Here is a 20042-nt window from a genome sequence, read left to right on the forward strand (position 1 = left end):
CAACCACATCATGGACTGGGAAAATGCGGAACTTCAGAGAAAATGTTTGGAAGCAGCTATCATACATTGAACCAACATAACTGAACAAAACAGGGGCAAGTTCAATATCCCCCCCCAAACTTAATTCTAATTCCTTCAATGCCCATTGCCAACAAAACTTTAAGCTATCCCTAGTTGCCCTCTAATATCCCCCTTTTTCCCTCTCAAGGTTGCTTTCCACCCTCAGTAGACAATTGCTCATTTTCTTCTTCCTTTTGTTCCTCAGTTGTGAACTAATGGCCTTCACTCATCCAATTGTTCCACCTTATCCTTAACTTTTCCTGTTCTCTGACATTTGGTCTACCTTCTCCTTAACTTTTCCTAGTATTCAGTGACCCCCTCCCCTCCCTCCCTGTTCCTCTTATTCAATCTAAGTCATGCATATTATGATTATGTACTTAAAAAAGCTGTAACAAGGAAAACATTGTACAGGCTCTGTCCTCATATGGTGTTTATCTTGATATACAAATTATGCCATTACACCAATTCTGGTCCTATATCCTCACATGAACCATTAATCCCATAGACTGCACTACGATAATTTAAATATTCTTATACGAGCACAAATTCCTCATACTTAAGACATGTTGACCTACATATCTTGGCATGTATATCAATCTCTTACAATACAATTTGATAGTTGATATATCATTGTACAAATTCCTTGTACTACAATAAGATCATTTGTCCTAATGTTCATCAAGCTAATGGTATGTAATATTGAGCCTTGTGGGCATGAATTATCAAGTATTTATAAGGTTTTAGAAAATCACTTAATCATTATTTTGCTCTTAAAAAATAAATTTCTTTTCTACACAAATTATACTAACATATCAAACTAATAACAACAGCACTATTGATGTTTAAAATAAAAATAAAAATTGTACACAACTCACCTATGGGGGGGCCATGTTTGTTCTACTAATTCTCACCACAGCTTTGCTTTTATGCACGATTTCTACTATGATTCTATCAATTTAAGGTCAAGGCACCATTAAACATATATTATCTTAACTAATATAGAACAATCTTTCATACTGCCAAGTTTTTATGTGAAAGACTGCCATTTGTCAACCTTTTCAATATTAACAAATCTTTTCCAAATGTCAACACATTACTTATGTGTTTCTATTAGCAGTGGTTGTGCTTTAGCAGTGGTTGTGCTTCTGTATCTTACAAAATTATTGAATGGTGTTAGAAAAATCTATGCATGCCAGAACTTCTCCTCAAACACACATATATTGAGGGACAAAATAATCTATAATTTCCCAATTTCAGCTGCCCAACTCTACCAGCTAGTCTCAAAAGCAAGCTAACCTTCCTGGCATTCTATGCCCTCACAAACACAAAAGTAAGGAGGGTGAAATCAATGACCCTCCAATACAAGGTATTTCCTTAGTTACCTTGGTTAGATTAGGTTAGGTTTCCATCACCCAAAAATAGACATTTCCCATTCTCTCAACTTTATGACTTTCTCTAGACTGAAGTACCAAATTAACAATATTGTTGGAACAAAATAAAACTGGCAAGTGTTATTAGTCTGAAACCCTTGTTTACTGACACTTTATGCACATCACCATAAAACTTTATATGAATGAAGTGAGAGTAAATGTCACCCAGAATGATCATTTGACTTAAGGCACTACACTATTAACATTTGTGACCCATATGCATGAAGTCTGCAAAACTGTATCAAACCCGAGACATTGTAATGATATTGAGGATTCATTTTTACATCAAAAAATCTCCCTATTAGGGGGTTAGGACACTGCCTCTTACAGAGGTTTCTGTAACACTGAATTTAATTAATCACTTTCTTGCTCCAACTCGCTGGAAGGCAGGGTTTGAACTCCCATCACCTCAATCTCTACCACAAGTAGCAAAGCTCTAAGCCGCTCAGCCAGTGAGCATCCAGACATTGTGATACTAGTCTTGAAACCCTCTTCAACTGAATTCTCATAGAAAGTCCTTACCATCCTCCATTTCTGTGTCATGTTGGGTAGTTGATGAGGAAACTTCTTGGGCATCTCCATTCATCTGCTCCTCCTCTCCTGTTTCTTCGAACCCTCCTCCGTCTCCTCCCCCATCTTCGACCTCTTCTGAAAGTAAAGTTTATATTAAAATACAATTTCACTCACATCTAAGCATTAACATCTTCAATACAAGTCAAATTCTCATGGACAGCATCAGCTGCCTAATGTACAATGATATGATGGTGCACCACCATACTCGTTCTATGAAATATAAAGTTACATCTGTATTATTTGTTCTTTCACCCTGAATATAACCACAGAAAATATGATCAAACCAGTTCATAGAATATAGGGATCACTCAGCTACAACTACAAAATAAATATAATCAAGACGCCAATGCCGGCATCCTCCTAAAATACTTGCACCTCATGACACCTCTGTACTATATCACAAAATGTGATATAGTACAGCTGTGCTGAAATATTCAAACTTGTAAACAGTATTATGGGTCTATGATACCCAATAACATGTGGAAGAAAAATAATAATACATTAATAATAATAATAATTAAAGGAGAAAAATAATAAAATACACATTGAGATTAACATTACAAGATGTTAATCTATCTTAACTTCCTATTAAAAGACAATTAACTACAAAGTACTACATGAATTTCATTAGCTCACAATGTCAAACCATGCCAAAAGGGACCTTTTTGTCCATACTGAGGCCAGATACAGAACAAACTATAGATACATACTTAGAACTGTGACTCGTTATATACTTTCAATGTAAATTTTATTATTTCCATTCTATATGTGGCATTCCTTGTGAAAACAACAAAAAGGTTATTAACACCCTCATCTCTCCGATTTTACTGAAATCTTGTTATTAGGTAGGTTTGGCCCTAAACACATTTCTGAAACTTAAAGGTCAATCCGAACAACTGTTCAGGAGATATGATTTCAAATATTTTGAGGTCATTGCGAGGTCACTAACATTTGGCAACCGATAATTTGGCTGATAAAAGTCAGTTATATAAATGTATATATGGTATAACTAGAATCAGAAAAAGACAAGGAATCCAAATATTAGAGTTTTAGAACACTAGGTTGAAAAAAATTCCACTTTAGCAAAAATTTGAGGTCAAGAATTGAACAAAATTTATAGTTGAGAAAAATGAAGCCATAAGCTTTGGCTATTAGAACAAGTAAAAAAAAAGATTGTTTTATGCTAGTATTTAAGGACAGGTGCGGTTGTGTAGATCAGATTTTTGTGGTAAGACAGATATGTGAGAAAGATATAGGAAAAGGTAAGGATGTTTTTTGGGCTTTTATGGATCTGGAAAAGGCTTATGACAGGGTAGACAGGAAGGCACTGTGGGAGGTACTGCAGACATATGGGATAGGAGGAAAGCTGTTAAGAGCAATCAAGACTTTTTACGAGAGTAGTAGAGCTTGTGTTAGGATTAGAAATGGAGAGAGAAATGGTTGGAGGTAAAGGTGGGACTTCGTCAGGGATGTGTTATGTCGCCCTGGCTGTTCAATCTTTACATGGATGGGGTGGTGCGAGAGGTGAATGCAAGGGTAGTGGGTCAGGGGTTGGAGATGATTAAAGAAAATGGAGAAAAGTGGGAGGTGAGCCAGTTGTTGTTTGCTGACAACACTGCGCTTGTAGCAGGATCAGAGGAGGGATTGAGGAAGTTAGTGACAGAGTTTGAGAAGGTGTGTGAAAGAAGGAAGCTGAAGATAAATGTGGGCAAAAGTAAGGTGATGAGATGTACAAGGGGAAAGAGTGACAGTAGGCTGGAAGTGAGCATTAAGGGTGAAAGACTGGAGGAAGTGGATAGTTTTAGATACTTCGGTGCAAATGTGACAGGAAAGGGAGGAGTGGAGGTGGAGGTAGAATGTAGATTGAGAGAAGCAAGTAAATGCCTTGGTGGATTGAAAAGTATAATGAGAAATAGACATCTGGGAATGGATGCTAAGAGGAGGTTATATGAAGGAGTGATTGTGCCAACAGCATTGTATGGGGCAGAAACATGGAACATAAGAGAGGAAGAGAGAAGGAGTTTGAATGTGTTTGAGATGAAATGTCTAAAGTATGATAGGGGTTACTAGGCTAGATAGAGTGAGAAATGAGGTGATGAGGAGAACAGGGGTGGAAAGGGAACTGGGAGATAGGACTGATGAAAGAGTATTAGGATGGTTTGGACACATGGAAAGAAAGAGTGAAGAAAGATTAGTAAAAGAAGTGTGGAAGGCAGAGGTGGAAGGAATGAATATGAGGGGGCGTCCTAGGATGAGATGGATGGATGGGATGAAAGGGGCATTACAAAAGAGGAATGTCTGTGGAGGAAGGACGGGAGAGGACAGAAAATAGGGGTGAATGGAGAGAGGTTGTGTATAGATGATGCTGTGATACATGAGGGGGAGTGGGTGGGGGAAGGGGGGTGAGGAAGTATGTATGAGAAAAAAAAAATTTGACACAGCCCGAAGGGATTTCTACCCATCTTCTCCTTTTCTGCATGGGGGACAGAGAGGGGGGTTGCTGAATTTATGAAGCGGCCTTGCTGTGGATGTGCTGTGTCTTGCGACAATGCTTCCAACCCTGGGCAGGAGACAGGATGCAGGGATGACCCGTCATCTAGGAGGTGCCATGATAAGAGGGAGGGAGGAGGGTGGAGAGTGGAATATATAGGAAATGGAATGGGTGAGAGTGGTTTCTATGACTTTTTCTTTTTGGCTACCCCCCATGTAGGGGGAAAAAGCCTTTGGTATATGTTTGTATTTTTCATATAATGTAACACATAAGTGAGTGCCATATTTATATGTTGTCAACTGTACATATTTTCCACATTTGTGTTAATTATATGAAAAATACTAGTGTATAATGCAGTCTTCCATTATGTGTTGTATGGTATGGGGTGAAGTGTTACATCCTGGGCAGCTGTTCACAATGCGGTCATCCAGCCTCTTCTGGTAGCTTAGAAGTGCTGGGTGGTGGCCGCACCGCAGTCTGGCCAGGTAGACTCTGTCCTTTCGTGGGAGAGAGGATTCAGAAGGGTGGATATCAGGGGGTCTGGCATGCAGTAATGTGTTGTCTTTCAGTGTGTTAATGGAGCGGTGAGTGAAAGTAACCATTTGATAAATGATAGCCAGCATGGTTTCAGACGGAAACGTTCTTGCGTGACTAACTTACTCGAATTCTACAACACAGTTATCTCGAATTATGACAAAAGAAACAAGATAGATTTAATATATCTAGACTTTGCAAAAGCTTTTGATACCGTCACCCACGAAAGACTACTTACTAAATTAGCTTTGCATGGAATAAGTGGTAGCCTATTAGGTTGGACTAGTAATTGGTTGAATGGTCGAAAACAGAGAGTTGTTTTAAATGGAAAAACTTCTGGATGGAAAAGTGTTGCAAGTGGAGTTCCTCAGGGTTCCGTTCTTGGGCCACTTCTATTCATAGTATATATAAATGATATAGACCATGGACTAAAATCTACTGTTTCCAAATTTGCTAATGATACAAAACTGTGCGGAGTGGCAAATGATCACTCAAACCAATTAGATATTCAAGAAGATTTAGATCAATTACAGCAATGGTCTGAAAAGTGGCTAATGAAATTTAACACAAGTAAATGCAAGGTAATGCACATAGGTAAAAATAACAGTAAGTACGATTACAAGTTATTTGGAAATTCGTTAACAAAAGTGGATAGTGAAAAAGATCTCGGCGTAATTATCAGTAACGACCTCAAATCATCCAAGCAGTGTATTTCAGCCTCTGAGAAAGCAAATAAGATTCTAGGACTGATTGTGCGATCTTTTGATTTCAAAAGTCCATCACTCATTAACAAGCTATATAAATCGTTAGTTCGTCCACATTTGGAATATGCTGTTTCCGTATGGTCACCAAATCTCATTAAAGACATTGACAGACTGGAAAAAGTACAATGGTGAGGCACAAAACTGATTCCAAATATCAAAAATAAATCATACGAAAATCGACTAAAACACATGAATCTGTTTTCCCTAAAAAAGCGTAGACTCAGAGGTGACTTGATACAGGTCTTTAAGATTTTAAAGGGAATTGACAACATCAAAAGTGACAAAATTTTCACATTGAATGAGAATCAGACAAGAAACAATGGTCTCAAACTGTCCGGAAATAGATTCAATTTGGAAGTAGGTAGAAACAACTTTGCCAACCGTGTAGTGAATGAATGGAATAAACTTCCTGCACAGGTAGTGCAATGTAGTTCAGTTCAAAGCTTTAAGAATAATTTAGATAAATACCTAAGTAAGATGCTGTAATGATTATAATTTATTCTATATTATTTGTTTTTGTTTTATCATTTGTCTGTCTGATTTTCATTTATTATTAGTTATATGTCAATTTATTATTATTTACTATTTACCTGTTTGTTATTTAACTACACCTATGCATTTATGTATTTTATTTGTAATTTACATTATTATAGTTTTTATTTATTGTTTTATTATCAATATGATTTTTTTTCCGCATCCGACCTAGATATGGACCAAAAGGTCTCCTGTCGGCATGCTCCGCCTTTGTAATCCTTTGTAATGTTTCCGGAGGCTGGTATTTGGTGGTTGTGGAGGAAGAGAAGAGAGTATCTGTGTGTGATACAGGTCTTTGGGTGTTGTTTTAATGTTTCTTGGTGTGTGTGGGTGTTCTGCTATGTAGTGAAGCGGGTGTGATGTGTTTGTGATGGCTGCGGAAAGCGTTTGTGTGCCTCTCATGTCGCGGTGGTCCTTGACTTTGAGGACTTTTGTTTCATGGTGTAAATGGTCTGTAGGTGTTGTATTTGTGCAGCCTGTAATTGTTTTTAGGGCTTTGTTTTGTATGATTTGAAGGGCGTTGTGGTGTGTCTCACTGAGATTAGGAGCCCATGCAGGACTCGCATAATTCATCACTGAGTGTATGCATTGTTTGTATATTATATTAGTTTCTTTGTTTTGTCCAAATGTTGTTCCAGTGATTGACCAAAGTGCATTAAGTCTAGGTGTGCATTTGTTTTTTATGTTTGTGAGGTGTTGTTTGAAAGACATGGATGTATCGTATGTTACACCAAGAATTTTCGGTGTGTTTGTGTGTGGTATTAGAGTGTTGTTGATGTAGAGATGAGGTATGTATTTGTGTTCTTTTGTCCAGTTGGTGAGAAGTGTTGCTGTGGATTTGGTTGGAGCTATTTTGAGTCTGTTTGTGATGAATCATGTGTTGAGTGTATCAAAGTATGGCTGGATTATTTCTGCATGTGATTGTTATGTCATCTGCATAGGAAGAGATTTGTATTTCTGAGGTGTCTGGAATGGGTATGTCATGCATGTATAGATTAAAGAGTGTGGGGGATAGAACAGAGCCCTGTGGTACTCCCTTCTTAATGTTTCTGATGTGCGATGATTGGCCATTATATGACACACAAGCATTCCTACCTGCCAGATAATTGGCCAGCCATCGTTTGGTGTTATTGTGCATGTCTGATGGCATGCATGTCGGCCTTTAGCACCCCGACCAATACCACCACCACTCAAAGTATGTTTATCTCTGCCACCCTGCAACATTGCATAACTGAGTATCATGTGCAGTGTAATGTATACCATACTGTAGGTTGTTCGGATTGACCTTAAAATTTCAGATATATGTTTAGAGCCCTAAAACTATCTATAACAAAATTTCAGCAAAATTAAAGAGATGAGGGTGTTAGGCACTTGTTGCTCTAACAGAGAATGCCCCATATGTCTCATATTTTAGGTGCTGTCACTGCCTGAAGACAATTTCTTCAAAGAAGAAAGTCTTGTACTCATGACAACTGCTTAGTCTCAATCCAAAACAACTTCCCATTAAAGACCTTGAGTTCAGTGCTGTGTCCAGAACCCAAATGCACCACAGCATGCATTGCTGTCACACCTGCTGAAGACATGGCTACACAAGAAAATGGACTGTCCCACTGACAAAGCCCTACCACCTACCACTTTCAGGTACAGTCACAACAAAGAAGGTGCAGTACTCATGATAACAGTAACTGCCATGGATAACAATTAGACACACTTTCAGCACCATCAGTAAGATTACATGGCCACCACATACTTCAAAGAATCAGGCAACATAATTCAGCTACTTGAGTGCTGAATCAAGGTACAGTCAACCAATGGTAAGATGGACTCTGTTAATCCAGATATCTGATTGGACATCACACGATAGATCACAATACAGGTAGTCGTCGACTTACGACCTATGCGACTTACGACTGATCGACTTTACGACCACGATATGGTGCAATAATATCTAACATTTAATAGAGTAATAGAATTGCAATGTTATGCCTGCAGTGTACATTACGCTACATACGATGATGCGGCAGCGTCAGCATGCAATAATTATTCTAGGAAGTACCTAGCATGATTTTTGTATGTGCAATAATAAAATATAAATTTTTAATGCAGGCTGTGGTCGATAACAATCTTCGAGCAGGCTTCAAAAGAATGTGTTTTGTTGAAATGCCAGCTAATTATTCTTTCATTTTGTTTGTTTGAAGTAAAATGTTTCCTAATTTTGCATTGCATTTTTGTATTTTTGTATGTTTTGCAATTAATAAAATATAACAAACTTTTTTATGCCTAGGCTAGTTTGTTGTCGATAACAATATCTTCGGTACAGTACTTTAAAACGAAAAGAATGCGTTTCGTTTTGTTGAAATAAAAAAAATCCTAATTTTGCCTTACATTTTGTATTTTTATGTTTGCAATTAATAAAATGTAACTGTATTTTTTTTCGGCCTAGTCTGTTGTCTATGACAAAATGTTCGGCACAGCATTTTGTATTTTTATGTTTCTAAAGAAAGTCGATGGGTAAAATAATACAACAGTAAACTTTGTTTATGCCTAGTCTGTTGTTGATAACAATATTTTCGGCCTACAGGTACGTAAACGAAAATCAGAATTTTAAAATATTTTTTTCCTAATTTTGCTTTACAATGATTCTATGTAACCACAAACAAAAAAGGATTTGTAGGTCAAAGACCGACTGGATTCTTTATGTCAGTCGTAGGCCTAGGCTACGTTTCCTAACGAAAATTATAAAAAGTTAATGAATATTAAACAACGTAGCTCAAAGATAATAAGATTTTATTCACCTGAGCATGTTTCTAAAGAAAGTCTGATGGTAAAATAATACAAAGGTTAACAAATATTGTATTAAATATCATAGGTCAAAGATTGATAGGATTTTATTAATATGCTTAGGCCTAGGCTACGTTTCCCAAAGTAAATCAGATGAAATTATAAATGCAAGGTTAGAAATACTATACAACATAGTTCAAAGATGCTAAGATTATTTCAGTATGCTAAATATAACAGTATCTATAGTGTAATGTATATAAGGGTACTGTATACTATATATTATATAAGCCGCTTGCGGTTGCCTAAACCTGTCGGAACCGAACTCGGTCGTAAGTCGACGACTACCTGTATGCACATTATAAAATATAAAGTTCCAGCTACAATACTTGTTCTCTTTCACCCTGAATTCTATTCGGTACAGAAAACACAATGACACTCTGTACAAATAGTGGCAGTTACTCAGCTACAGATGCACTAATACCATGACAAATACAAAATGCAGTTTTCTTGGCTGCCTCCAAGGTCAGACGAGCACGGCTCATGCTATATAGTCTAATGCCACAGTATGCAATATTTCATATACTAGAACAGTTCATTATAGTACCATTTTATCTTTCATTGTGAGCCAGCATCATTTGTAGATGGCATGCATGTCGGCCTTTAGTTACCCCTACCACAAGTCGCTACATGAAAGTGGGTGTTTATCTCTGCCACCCTATTGCAAAGGAAGACTTGCATGACTGAGTATTATGTGCAGTGTAATGTATACCATACTGTAGGTATCATATATGCCTATAAATAAGCCTATCGGTTAAACCAGACGATCGGCTAAGACAGACACCCTTCTCACCCTACAAGTCCATTTTAAAGAGGATTGACTTTACTTACAAAGAACCTCACATGGATCTTTGATGCTTATTCCTCAAGCAACAAGTCAACTATTTGGTACATCAAAATATTCTTCACACTATTGGTAAATCTCATAGTGGCACATATACACATGCAACAGATGCACTAATACCATGACAAAAAAGTGCAAGTTTTCTTGGCCTGCCTCCAAGGTCAGATCTCACAAGCAGGCAGGCCTCTATGCACTCTATAGGAGTATAATGCATCTTTTGCAATATTTTTTTCTATATGCAATCCCTTATCAATACCCTTCCAGCTATCAATAAACATTTAGCCAGTCTCATTTGTAAAATCAGGCACACTAGGCACTTTATCTATTTTTTTTTTTTACCCTATTTTTTCCACAAGTCACTACATGACTGGGTTTTCAGGAGTGTAATCCAATCATATTGCAAAGGAAGACTTGTATGCAATCTCAAGGTCAAGTGCAGGTTAACTACAGTGAAGTCACAATAAGATATTCTCATTGCAAGGAGCTTGCAGAGGAATGAGATATGACTCAAAATCTTTAGAGAGTTAGAAGAACACATACCACTCCAACAATATTACTCAAGTAAGTTGAAGCCAAGGAGGGGCAAACAGTCTTCTAGTCACTTCTTTGGAGGTAATCCTATGGCGACTGAAGCTGCCACTAGCTCCAGTAAGAGCCAAAACAAAAATTGTCTGCAGGGCAATTCAGACAATACAAAGACCTTAACTTCACTCTACAGTCACCATGGTAAGCCAAGCCATGAACAGGGCAGATGGTACTGTCTGATGAAACACACAATGTATGTGCCAAATGTCTTCACCCCATGAAAGCAGCCTCTGAGTGAAGAAAATTAGTATAATTGCAATATTTTGAATCTTTTTTTGGGGCCATATGCTCCCTTGACAATGCCCTTCCAGCTTGTACCTACACAACCACACTTGATTATCACACTTACATATTCTGTGACATTTGGGAAATATATACATCTGATCCTCAATTTCCTGATGACAGCTCTATCTGGGCAATCCTATCTGGTGCACAGGCACTTTGATTTTTCCATCACCTTCCTCTGATCAACTTCTCCCGTCATGTAACTTGTCATGAGCAACATTGGTTGCCAGTTATCCCCTACCAATACCTTGCTCCTCTCCAAGCCAGGTATCTGTAAATCTCTAGCACCTTCCCATCAGGATACATTTGAGACCTATTACAGTGCATTTCATCAACTTGACTTTTTTTTTTTTTAATGTTTATTTTATTTTATTTATTTTTTATTTATTTATTTTCATTTTTTTACTATGCACTGTATGAGGCAGAAACATGGAACATAAGAGAGGAAGAGTTTAGATGTGTTTGAGATGAAATGTCAGAAGTACGGTAGGGGTTACTAGGCTGAATAGTGAGAAGGTGAGGAGGACAGCAGGGGTGAAAAAGGAGTTGGGAGATAGGGGTTGATTAAAAAGTGTTGGAATGGTTTGGAAATATGGAAAGAATGAGTGAAGAAAGATTAGTAAAAGAAGTGTGGAAGGCCGAGGTGGATGGAATGAACATGAGGGGATGACCAAGGATGAGATGGATGGATGGGGTAAAAAAGGCATTGAGAAAGAAGAAGATGTCTGTTGAGGAAGGAATGGAGAGGACAGAGGACAGAGGATAGGGATGAGTAGAGAATGGTTTTGTATGGATGATGCTGTGATGCATGGAAGGGAGTGGGTGGGAGATGGGCTTAGGGAGTTGTTATGTGTGAATGATATTTTGACACATCCCAAAGGGATTTCTACATGTCTTCTCTTTTTCTGCACGAGTGGTTAGAGAGGGCAGTTTCCAATTAAATGAAGTGACCCTACTGTGGATGTGCTTGTCTTGCTGCATTGCTTCTGACCCAGGGCAGTCGGCAAAATGCAGGGATGACCCATCATCCAAGAGCTAAGAAAAGAGGGAGGGTTGGTGAATGGGAGTGGATTTATGCCTTTTGATTTTGGCTAACTCTCTTGTAAGGAAGATAAAGCCCTTGGTATATTTATGTTTTTTTTTATTTACCTATTTATTTTTATCTTAATAGACTTGCATTGCTCTGGGCATACCTAGTGGGTTCCCCATAATTTATGAGGTAAACCTGTAAAGTAAAATCATCTGCCACCTCAATAAACACCTAGGCCTGAATCCAGCACCACCCATCCATGCTGTGTTCTCAATACTTGGTAACTCCTCTTCTTCCTACATCTCTTTCCCCCACTATAAAAGTAGCTATTTGAACACTACAGGGCAAATACTTTTAAATGCAAGTATCAACCACTTTCTACGACATTCACACATCCCACCCCTACCCATGTGGCTCAAGTTCTCTGGATGGTAGACCCTAACACACCTATTTCCATCCCAATACACTGGCAGGACATGAAGATAGGCCTCAACCAGGATGTGTGCCTCTGGCACTGAGCCAGCCCCCATCAGGAAACCTGCTGATCTGGTCTCCTGGTCTCTCTTGCAGATGACCCACAGTTTCCAGGAAACCGACAACACCCTCCAGTCAGGACCAACTCACTTAGAGAAGAGATATTGTGTTGCTGTCTGAGAACTGTTAGTATGGGACATAGTAATATAAGGCGTTCTGGGTTTTCTGTGTGGTGGTTGCATTAGGGGCAGTTTGAAATGTGGCCAGGCCTATTTTGTGTTGGTGCTATCTTAATGATGGATAATATCCTGAGCAAAGGCATAGTGTGGTTCTTGTCTCATGTAGGAGGGATTTCTCTGTGGCCAAGAAGTCAGGCAATCTAACGTCTACCTATATACCAAGGGCTTTTTCCCCTTTATGAGGGAGGTAGCCAAGTCAAAAAGTAAGTACCCACTCACACCCATTCCACTCCCATCCATCCCCCCTTCCTCCCTATCATCATAGCTCCTCATGTGGATAGAAAATTTGCAGTTGTTCAACTACTGTGCCATCCACAAGAACCATGACACCCAGTCACCATTCCACCAGCCATAAGCAGCCCCACCCAACACATACAGCACTGCCCTTGATGTATAACACCAGCAGCTGAACATTGATCACTCCATGAGGTTACTATTGATGTCTGGTTGCCCCTCAAGGTCACACTGCCTCAGGGGATAACTACTCCCATTTTGATGAAATCATTCCCAACATCCCATTAAAGACAAAAGATGATACTTTGATGTGGTTTGACTCAATAGAAGTGTCACTCTTCCAGGTTGTCATGTGGTTTAACATTTGTGGGTACAATGGCATCACAATGAGCCAAAGTTTGCAATAACCCAGACCACCATAAGTTCACTGTCTCTGAAATCACATTTACCACTGTACTACCTTTCCCCTGCTACCTGTGTCTATCTCAAGCATTCCACATACCATGTAACATTACTGATATTCACAGCTGGTTAATAGGTACAGAAAGTCCTGTCTAGTGAATATGTCCGGCAAAATGTTTTATTTCTAGTAAGCTCTTGGGAAAGTCACTGTAAATATGTCATTTTCAGCTATAAATAACACCACCATCACTTGCAAATGAACTTTCCTCTCTGCATAAGAAATATTTAGTAAAGGGACATTCCTCTAGTCCAACATCTATCAGATCAAATACTTGTAAGAACTCTGTATGGCAGAGCACAGGGTCCTTTCATATCCTGAAACTAAACTGACTGGCTAGCCTCCCCAGACTCTACTGTGATGTCTTGAAAAACTAGAGGGAGTGTTCATTTGTGTCCTAAATATTCTTTGCTTTCTTTGAACAATACAGTTGCCATGTTTAATTAGTGCCTTCATTACCAGGGCTGTGGAGTCGGAACACAAAACCTTCGACTCCGACTCCGACTCTATTTTTGGTACCACCAACTCCAATTCCTCTATTTTTGTCACCACCGACTCCAACTCCTCTTCATGTAATTAACTGATTATGGCCTACATATTTTATAAAGCCTATACAACACACATACGCTCCAATCTTGAGTAGACTTATATCATTATAACTGGTTTATATCAAAGAATAAAGATATATGTTATAGTGGCTTTCCTATGTTTGACCTCTTCATTAATACTTTATTACTGAAGTAGAGATTTTTTGAACGGATATTGAAGAAAATTCAATAAAATAAAGATTCTATAATGTACCTCTTAATTTAACTACATACTGGTACTGCTATGCAATTATTGCAATGGACATTACTCTGGTTTCTGGAACAGATCTTATTGATACGAGCACAATACAAGATACAGCTGAACATGTTTGAAACGTGAAACTTTTTTTTCCAACTTTAACCACTTCCATACGGTGACGCCTACGTAGGCGTCATGAGGAGCAAGTGGGTACACGATGATGCCGACGTCGGCGTCTTGATTATATTTATTGTAGTCGTACCTACGTAACCTCCACTCTCTCTAAACTGGCTTTATCATATTTTCTATGGTTATCAAAATTCACGGGTGAAAGAGAACGAACGATTGAGCACTGACTTTATTTTCTATAATGCGATTATTATGACGCAACATCGCATGTCGGGCAGCTAATGCTGCCAGACGTGCGATGTGCCCCGGAGTGAAGAGGTTAAAAATCCTTATTTCAATAATTCAATGTTAAAAAGTATAGAGGGGACAAAGAACGGGAAAGGAGAGAAGAGATAGTATCATTGCATTAGTCTACAGTTGAAATCATAATTATCCTACTGTTTGGCAACACAGCAGTGGGAGAAACCACCAAACTGATGGAGTGATTGAAACGACGCATATGGAACTTGACAGGAATAAGAACATAAGAAATAAAGGAAACTGCAAAAGACCATAAGAACTACACTAGGCAGCTCCATATCCATCACCACCTGTCATTCCCCTTCCATAAAGTTGTCTAATCATTTTTTAAAACAATTGATGGTTTCAGCGCTTACTACATGGTTACTAAGTTTATTCCATTCATCAACCACCCTATTAGTAAACCAATTCTTGCCTATTTCCTTCTTAAATCTAAATTTGTCCAGTTTATACCCATTACTGCGAGTCCTGCCCTGTTGTTTTATTATGATGACCTTGTTTGCATCACCCTTGTTATAGTCTTTGATCCACTTGAACACTTCTATCAGATCACCCCGCACTCTGCGTCTTTCCAGAGAGTGTAAGTTTAGGTGCCTAAGCCTCTCTTCGTAAGGCAAATTTCCGAGTCCTTGTATCATTTTGGTCATTCTTCTCTGTACTGATTCTAGTGAATTTATGTCCATTCTGTACGACGGAGACCAAAACTGTACCGCATAGTCAAGGATGGGTCTAACTATCGCTAGATAGAGTTTAATAATTACCTCTGCACTTCTATTCGTTACCGTCCTAGCAATGAAGCCTAATGCTCTGTTAGCTTTATTTCTGGCGCTAATGCACTGCTTCCTGGTTTAAAGGTCCGGACTCACCAGAACTCCCAAGTCCCTCTCGCACTCAGATTTTTCTAAAAACGTGTTATCTAAGCTGTATCTATTTTCAGGGTTGTGTAGCCCTACGTTTAACACGCTACACTTAGAGATATTGAAGTTCATTTGCCATTTCACCGACCATGTTAACAGTTTATTTAGATCATCCTGCAGAATCTGGGCGTTGTCCCCTGACCTACTGTAATTAGGCATCCTATTTTAGTGTCGTCCACAAACTTACTAACATCACTATTTAACCCATCGTCTAAGTCGTTTATATATATAATGAACAACAAGGGACCCAAAACCGAGCCCTGGGGGACCCCGCTAGTAACATTGCCCCACCTAGATTTTATTCCATTTATGGTGACCCGCTGTTTTCTGTTATCAATCCAAGCTCTAATCCATTCTAACACTTTTCCTCCTATGCCATGGGCTTTGATTTTATTTAGTAGTCTCTGGTGTGGCACTTTGTCGAACGCTTTGCTAAAGTCAAGGTAAATAACATCGTAATTTTCATTGTTGTCTGACGTCAGCTCCCGTGACTGTGTGTCAACAGAAGGTGTAAAATGGAGGTGTTTATCTAATTTATTCAAGTACTACTTTGGATGTTTATCGCTCTATGTATAAATTTGAAAGCCAGCATTGCACAAGGATGTTTTGGGGGTTTAGTGGAATGACCACAAAGGTAAGACGATGAGATTTATTACATTTTATAAAATGATTTTTTTTTTATATATATAATCTACTTATAAGGAGTGTGCACTGCATTATAGAGTGTAAATTTAACTGGAGTCGGAGTCGGTATGGTTTTACCGACTCCAGTGACACCGTAATTGCTTCCGACTCCGACTCCACAGCCCTGTTCATTACAATTCCAGATCCAGAACTTGGACCAATGCACTCACCTACATAGATGACCTGATAATTAGAGCCCAGCACTGAATTGCTATGTTTAATTAGTGCCTTTATTAAGATCTCAGATCCAAAACTTAGACCAATGCACTCGCCTATATAGATAACCTGATGATTCTATCCCAGCATAGAAACTATTAAATATCAGCTAAGAATACCAAAGCATAATTAGACAAACTAGAGCAATGGATCAAAATAATATAATGAAGGACTCACCCCAAAAATCATCAATAACATTGCTCACTTCAGACAATCATGAACTCAATAAACATCCAACAGCAAAATTAAACAATCAAATTCCACAAGAAAAGAACCCTAAAATTCTAGGCCTCACTTCTGATACTCATACAACCTTTGGCCTACACATCAGTGATCTGAGTGAAATTCAACATGAAAAGAAACCTATTAAAATAAATCACAAGCACAGGCTTTGGACAACATACAAAATTTAATTACTGTCTACAAACCATTCATAAGAACCACACTTGACTACATTTCCACAGCACTGTTCCCAACAATCAGTAAGACATTAGACATGTTGCAAACTATACAAAACATTGAGAACAATAACAGAATACACCAAAATCACCCCAATAGGACACCTGCACAAAGATACCAAAATTCTCCAAACAGACTATTACAATACATGAAAACTGTTGTCACACAATTCTATGCTAGAGCTCTCAACTCTATTCACCCACGCAGAAAAAAGAAAATAAAGGAAAAAAAGCTTACTATTGAAGCATATACAACCTACCATACATACATATATACCAAGGGCTTTTTCCCCTTACAAGGGAGGCAGCTAAATTCAAAAGCAACTCACTCACACCTATCTTATCCCAACCCACTCCACTCCCATTCACCACACCTCCCTCCCTTCCTCTTTTCTTGGCTCCTCCTGGATGACTGGTTATCCCTGCACCTCTCCCACTACCCTGGGTCAGGAGCAATGAAGCAAGACACAGCATATCCACAGAAAGACCACTTTACTTAATTAGCAATCACCCTCTCCATCCCCTCATGCAGAAAAAGGAGACATGGAGAAATCCCTTCAAGCTGAGTTAAAATATCATTCACACATAACCACTCCCTAATCCCCCATTCCCCACCCACCAGTACCACAAAATAAATACACATTTAAACTCAATACTGCACCAAATCCCACACCTCAGTCACACACAAAAATCCCTCTCACAGGACGTAAGATCCAGACCATCACACTTTCATTCAGGACACCACCTAGTTCAAGACATTGCCAACACAAAATAGGTCTGGCCACAGAATCGAACTGCCCTTGATGCAACCACCACAGAGAAAACACTCAACACTTCATCCTATATTGCCCCCCAATAACAATACCTACACAATAACACAATATTCCTTCCCTGAATGACCTACGAGTCCACCCAGTGGCTGTTGCCAGTTACCTGGGGGCCTTGGTTCTCCTTCAAAAGACCTGGGTCAAAGAATTGATAGATTCTGGTACTGTTGTATGTAGAAGCTTGGTTGCAGACTTTGCCTAGTACTTCCCCTGCTGCATTAAGTCCAATTGTGTAATCCACTGCTATATTTAGACAGAAACCATTAGCAGTTATTCATGATACTGTATCAGTCAATTTCACATCAGTGTCTCTTCCACCTTCTATATATTACATTATAAAACTATAAAGCAAGTAAGTGAGTGGGGTCTGTCAAAGAAAGTGGAAAGTTGCAAGGCAACAAAGTGACCGAGTGGGAGGGGGGGTATCTCTCCCCCCTCCCACAGTAAGGAGCTTTTGCAATTTTTGGCTTGAAATAGTGCAACTGTGTGCATACTCTTATGGGAGAGTACACTTTTGTTCCACCTTTTCTGCATGTGCCTTGAAAAAGGGGATGGATTCTACAGGTAATATTCTGAACAGACAGAATTTCACAGAAATGCGGGAATTTTACATGCCTGATGAAGGTCAACAAGCCGGAGTCTACAAAATTTTTTGGGGTAAATGATTTACCATAAGAAAAAAAAAAAAAAAAAAAAAAATAATAATAATAATAATAATAAATTAATTAATCAAATAATAATAAATATATAAACAAAGATAAATTAAATACTAAATGAAAATAGAAAATTCAATAAAAAAGTTAGGTAAATCTAAAATAAATAAAATAATAGCAAGAATCAATAAAACAAAATCAAATAAAATCCATTATCAGCTCATGGCATGGGAAAAGCAGACTATATTGGCACAACTTGATTCACAATTGTGACTAATTTCCACTATGGTCCTTTGAAATATGAATTATGACACTGAATTCCTAGCTATCACAAAAAATTCTCAAAACCAGTCTCAATGCATGTTACAGCTCAAAGCTCAGTCAATACATACATTATGCATGATTCACAACAAAAGGCATTCTTATGCAGGCCACATAACAAAATTAAAACATTAAAAAAACATTAAAACAACACCCAAAGACCTGTATCACGCACAGATACTCTCTTCTCTTCCTCCATAACCACCAAATACCAGCCTCTGGAAACATATTCATAATCATATCACTCACCACTCCATTAACACACTGAAAGACAACACACTGCTGCATGCCAGACCCCCTGATATCCACCCTTCTGAATCCTCTCTCCCACGAAAGGACAGAGTCCACCTGGCCAGACTGTGGTGCGGCCACCACCCAGCACTTCTAAGCTACCAGAAGAGGCTGGATGACCGCATTGTGAACAGCTGCCCAGGATGTAACACTTCACCCCATACCATACAACACATAATGGAAGACTGCATTATACACAATCATGCACGCAAACAACACAACATACACTCTATAAAGGATTTGTGGGAAAACCCAGTTTCGGCTGTGGCATTCCTTGGGGAGACGGAACTGCTCGGACACAGTCTAGGGAACGACAACAACAACAAAATAGTTTCCACTGGCAGTATTTGCTTCTTACACATTTTGTTAACATACAATACTACATATATTTCCATGCATATCATAGCATATGCATGCAATTAAAGTATTGCTTTTTATTCATGACAATGTGCAAGCAAGTAACAAATATTGTTGGCAAAAACTTGTTCACATTAATGGTTTTGTGACTGTCATGAGGACACCTGTAGGACAATTAGCACTTGCTCACAATCACCAGTGCTGTAACAACACTTCAAGACATTAGCTGCAGCTCTAGCTTCCATGCCAACAGAAGGACATACAACATGCAGTACTGTGTACATCTCACACCTAGGTGACTTGTGATCTTGCTATGTCTTGTAATCCAGCTTTTATGCACTATTTGCAACAAGTAAATATGGAACAACTTTTAAAAATGAGAAATTACATGTTCAGCGAGTCTATATGATTTCTCTACCAGCAATTTCCATAAACTGTTTTTCTTATACTTCTGATTAAATAGTCTATACAATAGAATTGGATTTATAAAATAATCTTTTATCATGAATACTTTCATCTACATTGCTTTTTTTCTTTAATGTTTTTTTTTCTATTTTCTTGAATGTCCTAACTTCACAGACTGAAAAAGAAATATAAAAACCAAGATTTTAGAAAATGGGAAAAAGATGAAATTCTGGCCATTTCTAAAAAATTGGCATTTGTTAACTGTTGGGCACCATGCTGTGAAAATCAACAAGAAAATAAATATACAAAAAGTGGTAGCAAGC

General features: G+C 38.4%; 1 protein-coding gene across 5 annotated transcripts in view; it reads right to left on the reverse strand.

Moving 5' to 3' along the window:
- Usp7 (Ubiquitin-specific protease 7) overlaps positions 1-20042 on the reverse strand; it is a gene marked incomplete at its 3' end in the record, with an annotated part of 105203 nt that overhangs the window by 52500 nt on the left and 32661 nt on the right. For 3 of the 5 annotated variants that reach the window (XM_076191567.1, XM_076191568.1, XM_076191565.1), the window contains 1 exon segment: positions 2013-2138. In XM_076191567.1, coding sequence (XP_076047682.1) covers positions 2013-2138 — 126 coding nt within the window. 5 annotated transcript variants of the gene reach the window in all.

This window comes from Oratosquilla oratoria, chromosome 10, assembly GCF_046742065.1.
Source record: "Oratosquilla oratoria isolate Oo_2021 chromosome 10, ASM4674206v1, whole genome shotgun sequence".
Lineage (NCBI taxonomy): Eukaryota > Metazoa > Arthropoda > Malacostraca > Stomatopoda > Squillidae > Oratosquilla > Oratosquilla oratoria.